The 13,192-nt window shown below is 43.8% G+C and overlaps 1 protein-coding gene across 13 annotated transcripts in view; it reads left to right on the forward strand.

Annotated features, from left to right (window-relative positions):
* ACTN1 (actinin alpha 1) overlaps positions 1 to 10,785 on the forward strand; it is a 90,081-nt gene extending 79,296 nt beyond the window's left edge. For 3 of the 13 annotated variants that reach the window (XM_074148552.1, XM_074148549.1, XM_074148553.1), the window contains exons 15-21: positions 594 to 776; positions 1,520 to 1,654; positions 2,488 to 2,667; positions 3,601 to 3,747; positions 6,336 to 6,401; positions 7,905 to 8,063; positions 9,897 to 10,785. In XM_074148552.1, coding sequence (XP_074004653.1) covers positions 594 to 776; positions 1,520 to 1,654; positions 2,488 to 2,667; positions 3,601 to 3,747; positions 6,336 to 6,401; positions 7,905 to 8,063; positions 9,897 to 10,055 — 1,029 coding nt within the window. In that variant the 3' untranslated portion in view covers positions 10,056 to 10,785. Of the gene's footprint in view, positions 1 to 593; positions 777 to 1,519; positions 1,655 to 2,487; positions 2,668 to 3,600; positions 3,748 to 5,710; positions 5,792 to 6,335; positions 6,402 to 7,904; positions 8,064 to 9,896 lie in introns of all 13 variants that reach the window. The other 10 variants (XM_074148550.1, XM_074148547.1, XM_074148551.1 and 7 more) reach the window with 7 other exon arrangements.
* Positions 10,786 to 13,192: the final 2,407 nt, after the last annotated feature.

Raw genomic sequence — 13,192 nt, forward strand, 5'->3', positions numbered from 1 at the left:
TGTTGTGTTCAGGGAGAAGGAGCTGCGTTTCAGCAGCAGGAGCATATGTTGCCTGTGCGAGTTTGCTGTTGGCTGGTAGACCTTCACCTAGTTCTACCTTACTCTGATCAGACTGAATCTGGATTATTCATCTGGAGTTATCATAGGTGTAGAACTACTACATACCCAGTAGGACAACTAAAATACGGTGCCTTTACAGTGAGGTATGCCTCCCCTACAGTGAGGTATGACTGCTTTCAAGTAATGCTAGTAGTCGGATCTTCTTCCCGAAGGGGCTGACAGTCACTGAACAGTGTTGGAGAAATAGTTCCCCCTAAATTATGAGCCAAAATTATTCCACCATTTTGGGGGATGTGATCGTGGTCACTGGTCAACATGGGACAGAAACAGAGGGAAAACAAGACTTCACATCATTTGATTACTTTAAACAGCCTCTTTAGTGATGCTGAGAGAACCTGAAAAGTGTATGAGTAGCCTTGTATCCTGGGAATGTGTAAGCTTTTGCAGTCACTTCTGCAGGGATACATTTGCTGAAGAGGCTATTCAGTGACTAATGCTCTTACCCTCCCTTTGCTGCTGTCCTCCTTCTGCAGGGATTGACCACAGCCCATGAACAGTTCAAAGCCACTTTGCCAGATGCCGACAAGGAGCGACAGGCCATTCTGGGAATCCACAATGAAGTCTCAAAGATTGTCCAGACATACCATGTCAACATGGCAGGAACGAATCCTTACACTACGATCACCCCACACGAGATCAATGGCAAATGGGAACATGTGAGTTCTTTCCAGCCTTGCAAGTTAGTGTGGGAGGACAACACTGCTCCATTACTGGGGCCCCAACAAGTGGATTATTTACTTTTCAGTCACCCTCTCATGCTTACTGCTCAGCTTTTTTTTTTTTTTTTTTTTGTGATTTGTTTTTGGCTCAATTGCCATGTGCTTGGAAAGTGGAAGACATCTTTCATATAAATGCCTAAGGGGTGTCAGATCCCTTTTAGCTGCTATTTTTATAATGAAAGATGCTAAATTAAAAGCTTTGAGGTTTTCAGTCCCCGGTTGACCTGACAAGCAAGTAAGTATGGCATGTGAATCAGTATCCTTTTTCGCCATTCAACCCTTCAGGTGTTTTATCTTCGCAGCCAAGTAGCCTTCCCTTGCTGTAATCCTAAAAGAGCAGCTACTCTCTAGAATAGCTGTGTTGATGGTTCTTACTGCCAAATGAGATCACCAAAGTGAGATCTGAACAGGGTCCTGCAATTAAGTTAACATGAGCCACCAAAAACCCAAGTAGTGAATGGAAGCTTCTCCTGGTCTTCCATGGCCTGAGATGAGTTTGCAGTGTGCAGCTTACAGCAGATAGGATTCACATTCCATGAGCCTTCCCACTGTGTCCTAAACCGTACGACTGCTTGTTTCCAGTGCAAACGCCCACTCCTCCCTTCCTTGCGGCAATTTCTGCATTTACTCTACCTGTGCCTTTGTATATATAACCTGTGCTTTGTTACTCTTTGCTGTAGGTGAGGCAACTGGTTCCCAGAAGGGATCAAGCCCTGATGGAAGAACATGCTCGCCAGCAGCAAAATGAACGGCTTCGTAAGCAGTTTGGCGCACAGGCCAATGTCATCGGACCCTGGATCCAGACCAAGATGGAGGTAGCGCTTTGCTCATTTTGAAACAGTCTGTTTTCCTCTGTGATCTTCACTGATCTTCTTATCCGTGGTCTTTCTTGACCACTGCCCACAGTCATTCTTCCTTCAGGTTACAGCAAAAGAAACTTTAATAGAAAATATGAGGAATCCCAAGATTGATATTGGTTACTGAACTGCTTGTACTTTTCTTCCCTTAACTCTTTAGCATGGAGACAAAAAATGTGACTTAAAATGGGGAGCAATGGTATTTCAGTAGAGTTGTGCTTATATGCAGCAAGCTAAAGACCCTACATCAGAAGCGTATTTTGTGTAACTGCTTTCACAGCAGTAGTCTTGATACACATGACAAAATAAATACAATTAGCGTATCAAACATCAACAGAGGAGACATATTTTTAAGGAAGATCTTCTCTTTTTAGGTAAGATTTGAGTTAAAGTAATTGAAGTTGATGAAATGGAAAAATACGAAGCTATTACTGATGGCAGGAGCTGTAAAGAAGGGAGCAATTACAGAAATATGTCTTTATGAAGGGACTCAGTGGCAGACTACATCAGAAAAAGATCTGGCTTGATACATTACTAACTTATGGACTGCAGTTTCCTATTTTTTTAAATCCTTGTATTAGACACATCTCATGTGACTCACCTCACTTGGAAAATGTTCAGGGCTCTGCTAAAATTTTTGCTGACACTGTCTCGGTTCATTTAAAGTAACTGCTCCACGAGATTTTTTGAATCATCATCCTGTGTGAGCGTGAAATAGCTGCAATAATTGTCAAGCATGTTGAGGCTTGTCCTTCCAATGGGATCTAACACCTTTGGCTTTGCTAATGCAGGAGATTGGCCGCATTTCAATAGAGATGCATGGGACCCTGGAGGACCAGCTCAACCACTTGCGACAGTATGAGAAAAGCATTGTGAATTACAAACCAAAGATTGACCAGTTGGAAGGAGACCACCAACAGATCCAGGAAGCTCTTATCTTTGACAACAAGCACACCAACTACACCATGGAGGTAAAGCAAGTTTTGGAGGCAGGTCAGCCAGCCTCATCTGCTGTGGCCAGTTAGCATCAGCCACATCTAGCTGTGGCAGTGTGCTGGGATTCTCAGGAAAATGGAGAGTTTGACGATGTGGCCAAGCATGCAACAACATGTTGCTGAATTTTATTTTTTTTTTGCCTTGCTGTACTTGATGCCAACCCATTCCAATGTACTTCCAAATATAGACAATAGAAATAACCTGAATGAGATCAACAGTATTGCTTGAAAAACTGGCTGATCTCATTTTTCCTGCCACCCAATTGTGGCAGCCTGTTAGCTGGGATTTGAAAGACCAGAGGAGTGCTAGTCATTTTGAGCTGCCACAGCCTGGCAAAAGAAAAAAGTCCAACAAAACCTTTTTAAAATTGGAGTCTGGCTTTCTGTTGACAACGTAAGGTTTCTTGGAAGCAATCTGAGTTCAACATGAGGCCAGCAGAACACAGACAGGCTTTGAAACTTGTCTTTCGGTTTTTGGCCAGCTCTCCAGTATGCAACAGCAGAGGCAGTGGAGCACCAGTGTCTTCCAAAGACTGTGGTTTATTTATTTTCTTGGTAAGGAGAGTTTTTTGCCCAACTAAGTCCTAGAAGCACTGGGTTTCATTCTCATTTGTGTTAAAGGCCCCCAATATGTTGCTCTGACAAGGCAAAGGAACTTTGCAATTGGACCAAGAGTTTCTTAAGATGAGGAATTGGCCTCTTCAATATTCTTTCATTCAAAATTCAGATTGTAAACGTCTGGTTGGCTCACACTGCAGATGAGAAGGAAGCTCTTCTGAGCAAAAAGACTTATCCTGCCTTGGCCACCAGGATCATTTAATTTGCAACAAGTAGCACATCCGTTCCACTGGCCACAGAGGCGGAAGAGCTACATTTTAATTTAAAAATTGTCCTGTCCTCTTTTTCCAGCATATCCGAGTGGGCTGGGAGCAGTTACTAACAACAATTGCTCGAACCATCAACGAGGTGGAAAACCAGATTCTGACCCGTGATGCCAAAGGAATCAGCCAGGAACAAATGAACGAGTTCCGGGCTTCTTTCAACCATTTCGACAGGGTAAGTCAGTGCTGACTGCAGCTTGGTAAGCTACAAGCTTCCACATAGACTGTGCGGTGCAATAAAAACCAAATAGTCACTGTGATAAAACTAGAACAATAGCTTTCGTTCTTAAAAACGCCACTTCTGTGGAGCAGTCATTTCTGTGAAGACTGCTAGGTGATCGTTAGGCTGACAGGAGAAGTATGTCTTCACAGGAAACTGCTGAGTTTCCTGATAAAGCTAAAGTATGGAAAAGTTTGAAGGCTTATTTTGGAAATCAGACTTTTACCCCATCTTCTCTGCAGAGCAGATTATTATCTTGATTTATAAAATTCTTTGGAGCAGCTGTCCTCCACCCTGACACGCCATCGCATAAACCTGTACTGAAGAAACGAGTATTGCTTGTGTGGAGCAAACAGGAGGATCTATACACACCATGGCATTGCATGACGTAAATAACCCTGATGTAAAGCCTGCCTTGCCTTACTGTGGAAATACATGGCAAGGCACTCATGGGTGCCATAAGAGGAATTCCTTAAAAGAAGTTCTCCTCCCCTCAATTTGCCAGCCAGTCTGCAGCTCTTCCTTCTACAGCCCAAATCACAAAGGTGTCACGCAGGGAAGCAGAGACAGCAGCCCAAGCCTGAAACTGGCTCCATTATCAACACCTTCAGTGTTGTCTGGAAGTCCCCAAGCAGCCTGCAGAGATACTGTCTCAGTGCTGCAAATAGAGGTTGCTCTCCTCCACTTGCTGCAGCAGCTAGGCTGTTTGAAAGGTCTCCAGAGAACGGGACTGCAGCCTGCCCTCGGAGATTGGCAATGCTTTTAGATTGCTGAACACTGGCTATTTCAGATCTTCTCTAGCAGCCTGAGAAAAACTAAGCCCATGGCTTCTTTTCTTAGCAGGGGAACCAATAAAGCCCTGTAGATTTTATATTTTGGCGTTCATATTGTTTGCCCCTCCCTCTACAACGGTCTGAATGATAATGCAGAAAGAACATGGGTTTCCCATCTCCAACTGTGTATTTGATTTATGATGGCTTAATGCTGACTTTAAAATGTGATTTTTTTGGAAAGGAAAGTCACTTGGAATTGGCCCCACCATCCTGTCTGTAGTTTCCTTGATCTGGCCAGAGATGGTGGTGGCAGACAGGGGCTCTTCAGTGCTTGTCCTGAGCTAAAATTCGGCGGGATGGATGGGGAATCTCAGGTCCCGTGGTAGCTTGTATATAGTTTGATGGGTACATCCAAACACTGGGGGGATGGGGAATGAGCAAAGGGGAAAGCAGCTGCCAAGCCGCATTGTGCTGCGCTGTACAGCAGTGCTGTCTGCAGAGCTGAGCACTTGAAATAGCTTTACTGGTCAAAGCTCCACCTCATGTGCAGGTGAAAATACAGCCATAACACTGCTCCCCTGAGCTTCAGCTGTTTTTCCTTGTCTGTTCCTGGGATGCCCTGACAGCTAAGCTTCCTTGGGTGTGTTGCCAAACACACCTGCCCTCACCTACTCCTTTAGTGGGACTTTTGACTAGAAGATTAAGGTAATGCTTCCCACTGCCTCTGCCTGCTTACCTGCACTCCGAGTTACTAGTGAAACACAGGGCTTCTGGCACTATGGATAACAAGCAGTGATGCAAGTAATTCACTTGGGAGATGGAGATCTTGAGGCTTCTGAGCATCAACTGTTTTTGTCATTCAAATGCTCTCAAGATGTGACTCTCTGAGAAGGAACTGTTCCAAGAGCATTTTTAGCACATCCTGAAATGTCATTGTGATATCTAATGTTGTGCACTTTTTTTCTTCCCCATCTTTCCATCTGCATGTCATTCTTCCTCTCCCTCTCTCCTCACCCACTGCATGGTGCACCCCTTTGTTGTCCTTCCACCTCCCTTTGATCTCCTCTGTGTCTCCCTTCCTTCTGCCCCACACCGTCACCCCACTGGCACTGCATGTCCTGCTGCCTGGCACACTGCATAACCAGGACCACTCCGGCACACTTGGCCCTGAGGAATTCAAAGCCTGTCTCATCAGCTTGGGTTACGATATTGGAAACGATGCACAGGTACTGAATGCTAGTGGTGAACACAGCCAGATATTAAACTGTGAAAAAATAACAGTTTTTTCCTTTCTTTTCTTGTTTGTCTTAATCCATCTGTCATTGCTGCTCTTGTGTTTGACTATATATATATCTCTCACTTTTCTATACTACTTCCTCTCTAAATGTACTTTGGTATCTATGCCTTCTTAATTCCCTAATTGTTTGTCTTGGGAGAATTCCTTTATGTCTTCAAACTATTCCATTTACTTCTATGTCACTTAACACCTTTTCTTGTCCATCCCTCAATCTGTCTTCCTTCCTGTCTTCATTCCTTTTTTTCGTCATCAATATGTTCCTTTTGTGTAAACTATTCCATGTCCAAAACCGCTTCTTCATGGTTTCACAAACTGCCTTTCCTCTATTGTTTCTTATTGTCCTGTAAATCCTTCCTTCTATCTCATCCCCCCTGAAATTCATTCTCTGTAATGTCTTCTGTGGGCTCATTTCTCCCTGGATTGGTCTCCTTTTTCTCTCTTGGCTTTTTCCATCTTTGCGTCATTCCCTGTAGAAGAAGACTGGTATGATGGATTGTGAAGATTTCCGAGCCTGCCTTATCTCCATGGGTTACAATATGGTAATGTAGAGCCCTCTGTCACTCCTGTTCAAAGTGATTCTGGTAGGCACCTTCAAAAATAAGGGGAGAATGTGTAGTAAATCAAGGTAAATACAGCCTTATTTTCCAGAATTATCAGCAATGGATGTTAAATCTAGTATTAGTTGTACATGTAGAATTCTTGTCTTGCAGCGGTAGCTGAGGGTTAAAAAATGGCAATCATTGTCTACTTCCTTTGTATTTCAAATAAGAATTATATTTATCAAACTGTTTAGCTACAAGTGGAAGAAACAGTAAATTTCCTCTTACCAGTACCTGTGCTTGGCACAGCACACACACCCTCCCCAGCCCTAAGCATCAGCTGAACTCATTTGGAAGTATCACGGCCTGAGCTCTGAATACACTCAAACGCCGCTCCTTTATTCCTACCATTTATTTCACATCTCTTTTCCTGTACATGTAAGTAAGTTCAAGTTCCAGTCATCCTCCCTGTAGCTTTTCCTTCAACAGAGTACCTGCTTATTCAGAACATGTGGCACCTCGAGAGGCTCGATAACTAATAGGAAGAGCTTCACCAAAGACTGATGCTCATCAAAGGGCAGAAGACTGTAGTGCTAAAATATTCAGCTGTGCTCTCAGTATCTTTGCTCCTGATGTCAGGCAAAGCAGTGTTTATTCATCTTACTCATCAGCCCAGTGTAAATACAGACTCTTTAGTGTAGCGTGCCAAGCCGCGGTAACATTTGATTAGGTACCTTAATTACTCTTGAAGTCATACTGTTCTAGATGTGTTAGAAGAGCCTGTTCCCAGGAGAAGACTCAGCTCTGCTCTCCCCTCCTCCTTACCTGGGGAGGAAGGAGTCCCAGAGATGAGAATAGATGCTGCTCTTCTGTTTATATGCAAAAAAAAAAAAAAATTGAAGAAAACTACACTACAAGGTTTTGGCTTCTGTAGCAAGCTTCTCTGTAGGATCTTCCCTAGTAGGGCTACTTCCTTGGGCCACTCCAGATATGCAAGGCCTTCTTTCCAAAGCCTGTCTAGGTAAGATGAACCAGATACTATTAAAGACCCCAGAGATACTTCTTCTGGTGGTTTCTGTTCTGGCAGCTGAAGAGAACTGTAAAAGTTCTCGTTTAGTAAATGAAAGTAAAAGGATTTGAGGAATGCCAATCCTACAGACACCTAGCATAACCTATATTACAGAGAAATTTGCATCTTCCCCTGGAGTCTGTGTGATATTGTGATATCACAGTCTGTGTGATAGGAGCATTGTCCTAGAGTTAGATGGAGCTGGATGTTATCCTAGGGCAGAGCTGAGAATATTTTATTCCAAAGGACAGATGTGTGGGAAGCATTTGTACATAACAGCAAGCTAAAACGGAGTATCCTGATTAAAAAAACAGAAGTGGTTTCTATTTGGCTTTGTTTTTCTAGCTGTGAGATGTGCTGCTGAACAGTTTCTCCCTGCTTTCATAGCACTGCTGCCCAAATGTCCAGGCTTACGTGACTCTCTTGTTCTGCAGGGAGAGGCAGAGTTTGCCCGCATTATGAGCATCGTGGACCCTAACCGCTTGGGTGTAGTGACCTTCCAGGCCTTCATCGACTTCATGTCCCGGGAAACAGCAGATACAGATACTGCTGACCAGGTTATGGCTTCCTTCAAGATCCTGGCTGGAGATAAGGTGAGGCTCCACACCTTCCTTTCCTGCATCAGCATGGCTCCTGCTTTCCTTTTCCTCTTTCTCCGAGAGAAAATGTGGAGGGTATTTTCATGGGAGGGCTGTGCCGTGCTGGAGGAGTGTGAGGCCTAAGTGGGGGTTAATGAGCAGCCTGCCAAGGCACTTGGAAGTCCTGTTCAGCTGTCAGTCAGAACTATGCTGCCCACTCTTGCTTTAAAAATTTAATTAAGAGCTTGGTCGTGATTTGTTATTTAAAAATGTATGAACAAATTCAACAGATGGTTCTTGGCTGGGCTTGAAAAACTATTGGTTACTGACAGCTGTAAACTTGAGATGATCTTTCTCAGACATGCATGTGTCACTATCAGTTGTTACACAATCAATAGTAGATTTTCATTGAGGATGTGCTGTATCTGCAAGAGGAGTATCTTTTAATCATAGAAATTAATGGAAAGTAGGAAAACTCACAGGATAGTACTAAAAGTATTAATTTTCTAAATTTGCATCATCAGCAGAACCAGCTGATAAAAAAAATTATGTAATCTTAGTTTTCTTATATAACACTCCCCACTAATCTTTTATGTAATTGAGCAAATAATACATACATGTAATATTAATATATCACTATATTTGCTAATGATTTTATTCATCTCACTTGAAATGTGGGATACCATCTCTCACATGGTAATGAGTTACCCTTAAATTCAGTACTGGTTTGCATGGTTCACTAATAACCTTTTCATAATCTGTAATGCAGAAAGCCATGATATCCATCCTTAAGGCATCTGCCTGACTGAAGCCCGTCCTATTGTCTTTCAAGGCCTGAAAATTCCACATTATTCAGCCAAGCTAATCACTGAATAAATAGGTACTTTTGGATACAGTAATGCTTATTAACTCGTTTACTCTTTACAGTATGTTAAATATACTTGTCAGTGTTGAATATGCTCTAGTGACTATAACATGAATCAGGCAGTATTTCATTATGAAGAAAAATACTTCTTATTCACTCCAATCGTTAAACTGAATGGCGGGGGGGGTGGGGGGTAGAATAAAAACTCACAGGAGAGAGAGAGGTGTGAAACCTGAACCATTATTTAGATGACTGCAAATGCCCATGAGTCAGTCTGCTCAAGACAACATACTGCTTAGCAAACAGGCAGCTACTGTTACCTCCTGCGTGGAGAGAAGCCAGCCTACCTCAGCTCGGCCAGTCTCCAGAGGCTGAATTTACATAAGCAGTTTTGCTTGCTTATTAAAAATGCCTGCTGTGAAAGGCAAGGATTGTTGGGGGAACCGTGGAAGCCATACAAAGTGCTGGCTTGTCTGCTGCCTGCATTGCTGCCACCAGCCAGAGCCGGTGGGGATGGCTCCTGTCTTTCCTCTGAAGAGTGGGAACAGCAACTCCCAAGCAGCACCAGCAGCTGTTACCTCCTGCCGGTGAGCGACAGGATCCAAATGAAATTCCTTCTTCCTCCTGTTTGCTTTCAGCAGGACCTCCACTGTCACTGGGAAGGCGCAGTCTTACACTAACAATTTACTTACCTCCTTACTTACCTCCAGGTCTTTTCTTTAGGTGTGCCACCATCTTCTCTCCTATAAAAACAACATTTCTCTCTGTTGTAACAACTTTTTCTTGGACAAATGGTAGGGAGGGTGACTGCATTTCCTCCCGAGGCAGAGAGCTCCCTGTGTGGGTGCACATTACCAGTCTACTTGTTGGGTCCTCTCCCTGACTGTTGTCTTCTGCTCTGGAGGGGCAGGAGGTGTTTGTCCCTCTGAGGAAGGTCAGTTTGTTGAATGTAACAATGACCTTATCGTTTGTCCTCATTGCAGAACTACATCACTGTGGATGAGTTACGGCGGGAGCTGCCTCCTGACCAGGCGGAATATTGTATTGCTAGAATGGCACCCTACAACGGCCGTGACGCTGTACCCGGGGCCCTGGACTACATGTCCTTCTCCACGGCACTCTATGGCGAAAGTGACCTTTAACTTCTTTCTGTCCCACCACACGCTCCCTCCCCTCTCCCCCGTCCCACACGCCCTTCTTTCTCTTTGCAAAGCAGCCTCTGCTCCGCTCTTTTTTGTGTTTCCCTGTTTTGCTTCAGATAACAGATCACATTTTTAAGTGGGGGGGGGGACATTGACATGGCACCACCTACCTTGCCCTTGAAATGACAGTTTACAAAATTATTTTGTGCAAAAAAAGTTACGTTTTAAAAAAAACAGACATATTTTATTATAGAAAAAGGTATTTTTCTCCACCAGATCAAAACTTAAAAAGAACATGTTAAAATATTGCACCAAATATTTTTTGTTGTGACATAGAAGGTCGAGCACAATGTTACATTCCATCCTTTCCAAAAAGAACCAAACAGCAACAAAATGCCACTTGTTCTGTTAACTTTTACATTTGCGTATGTCTCTTTTATCACGTTTATCTTGGGAGGGGGGAAGGCACACAAGCGCATGTGTTTGCTGGTTCACTCATTTCATGAAAATATTTTATGATAAACTTTTGAAATTGCTGTGTTTTCTAGGGAAAAAATAATGTACACAGCTCATGTTTTCATATTTAATTAAAAAATACAATATGCCTCCTATGTTTATCAGTGCACAACTTTTTTTGTTGCTGAGAGTTGTCTGGTTTCAGACCATGAAGCTTGAGAGTTGATAACTTTGATATTGCTTGTCACAAACCATATTAAAAATTTCTTGTGATAACAACTCTAGACTTTATTCATTTGTATAGTAAAACCGTTTAATCCTATTTAGTTAAAACAACAAACACAACAAAGAGAATCCAAAATTAATGTGGTGTTTTAATTGAAATTACTATACTTTTAAAGGTAAATTTTCCTCACCCTTAACCTTTTCATTCTTGTTGAATGATGTTGGAATTTTCACAGCTTTCTGACCACTTTAATGACTTATATAATTTTTAACCATCCCTGGTACACCCACATCTCTAGGAATAGTATTCTTGTTATTCCTTGAAAAACGGCACAAAATTAGTTGCTATTGCTATACAAAGAAGCACTGTATTTTGAACCATCTCTGAAAAATTCCTCCACTGTTCCCATGCTCAGCATTGAATATCTCGCTGCTTTTGATAGCACATCTTCTGACGTCATAAATTCTTCCAGAGACCTCGAGGCTGTCTTTGTATTGGACAGTCAAAAGAAACCAGCTTTCAGATCAGCTCCTTTGGGAGCTTTAATAAATCGTGAAGTACACACACACACACACACACACACACACACACACCACACACACACACGTGCCTGAAAATCAGCAAAGGGAAGCAGCTAATCCCTTCCCAGCCATCTCATATTCCAGGTGCATTTCCTGCCCTCCCACAACTTTTTTGGGGAAAAAGGAGTTAGAAGCAAAAATGTTCATTAGTGCTTCATGGTGTGTTTCAAGTGTTTTGTAGGTATAACCATATACTCTGCAGTCCCAAAAGCAGTTTTTATTTTGAAGTAATGACTGTGAGAGTGGATAATTCATGCACAGGTTCACCAGGAGCTCCTGCACTCTCGGTAGCGTTGTCCTCTGCTCTCCAGGGCAGGGCCAAGTCCCGAGGAGGACGTTGTACAGGATGGGTTGGGATTCAGCACAGCTTTCTGGTTAATTCCTGACCTTGAGGAGAACACAATAAAAACCACAGCAGCGTGTTGTGATGTATGCCGAGCTGACAGCATCTGGGAGAGGGGATGCTAATGTCTGCTACCGCACTTCTTCAGGAGACACCAAGACCCGCCGTTTTCCTGTGGGCTGGATAACGTGTTCACAGAGGGCATGCAGTTGAGCACCATTTAGCTCTGTACACAGGCACGGCCAGACAGTACTCACCATAGTTTGTCTTCAGAGGTTGAAGCAGAGGTGGTTCGTGTAACTTACCTGTAGCTGCATTGTTAACGAGCGCTGGAGTTGAGCTGAAGCTGTTCCCCGTGTGCTAACCCATGACACCCGTGGGGCCTGGGGGGGTGGATAGGAATTGTCAGTAACGTAGGACTTGCGGCTGCATCAGTATTTCATCCCCTTGCGAGTTCTTCTGTGGGCCCATTTTCAGCTACGTCACTGCTGTGTTGCTGCAAATGGGACTGTCCTCTGCAAAGACGTGGAGTGCTGATTCCATTGCCATGTTTTATTGTACGTGACACAGGCTGGCTGTTTGAAAACTGAAACAGCGGAGAGGGTGACTACAGGCACGAGCAGATGACCTGTACTTAAGTTTGCCGCAGAGCGCCCATTGCCATTGCTTTGATAATCCTCTTTCCTCTGCCTCCGTAGCTGCCCCGGCCTTGGTCTGCTTCACCTGGGGAAGGACGTTTCCATTGTCAAACAGACTGAGGTTCTCTGTGGGTCGTACCCATTCATAGAAAATGTAATGATATACTTTCTTTTATACATGCACTTTTTAATCTTTTTATTTAAACAGTAATACCAGGGGGTGGAGGGAAAATACATTGGGGTATTAAATGACCACGGTCTGGGGAAAAGACTGGTGTTATTTTGAAATAAGGTTGGAAAAAGAGTATAGGTACACCTTGGGCGATCACCTTGTGCCCATGCCTGCTGCCACTCTGAGAGTGGAGCCAAATTATTTGGAATGATTCTGGTGACAACAGCCTGTGAGTCCATGCTTGGAGAGTCCAGAAGTCCTTAGAAAAGCCTTTTGGTGAGCTGTGGTAATGTTGCACTCTGTCACCAGGTTCCACAAAGCCCCAGCTGGGTGTAAGTATTCCTGGTTTTATGAGAGAGAAAGGAAACGGGTGGCTCGTCCCTGCTCGCACCAGGAACGGGTGGCAGCGGGTGGGCTCCAGCCTTGCTGATGTTGGTCCGTCGGCACCAACATCGCTGCATCCCTTGGTGAAGCTGAGGTGTTACCAGCGCCAGAAAGGCCTCGCCTGTGCTTCTGAGTAGTTGGATAGAGTTCCAGATATTGGCAGGAGGGGTGTCTAAAATTTTAGGCACATGTACTGGTATTTTACCTGCTTAGGTGGCAGGGCCTTTGACAAACGGCAAAAGCTTACGTGACCTGGTCTTTCGCTCCTGTAGATGCGTCCCCAGCATTGCCACCCCACCCGAGGAGGGGCACTAGGATGCTGCAACACGTTCCTCTT

Source organism: Numenius arquata, chromosome 6, assembly GCF_964106895.1.
Source record: "Numenius arquata chromosome 6, bNumArq3.hap1.1, whole genome shotgun sequence".
NCBI classification, from domain to species: domain Eukaryota; kingdom Metazoa; phylum Chordata; class Aves; order Charadriiformes; family Scolopacidae; genus Numenius; species Numenius arquata.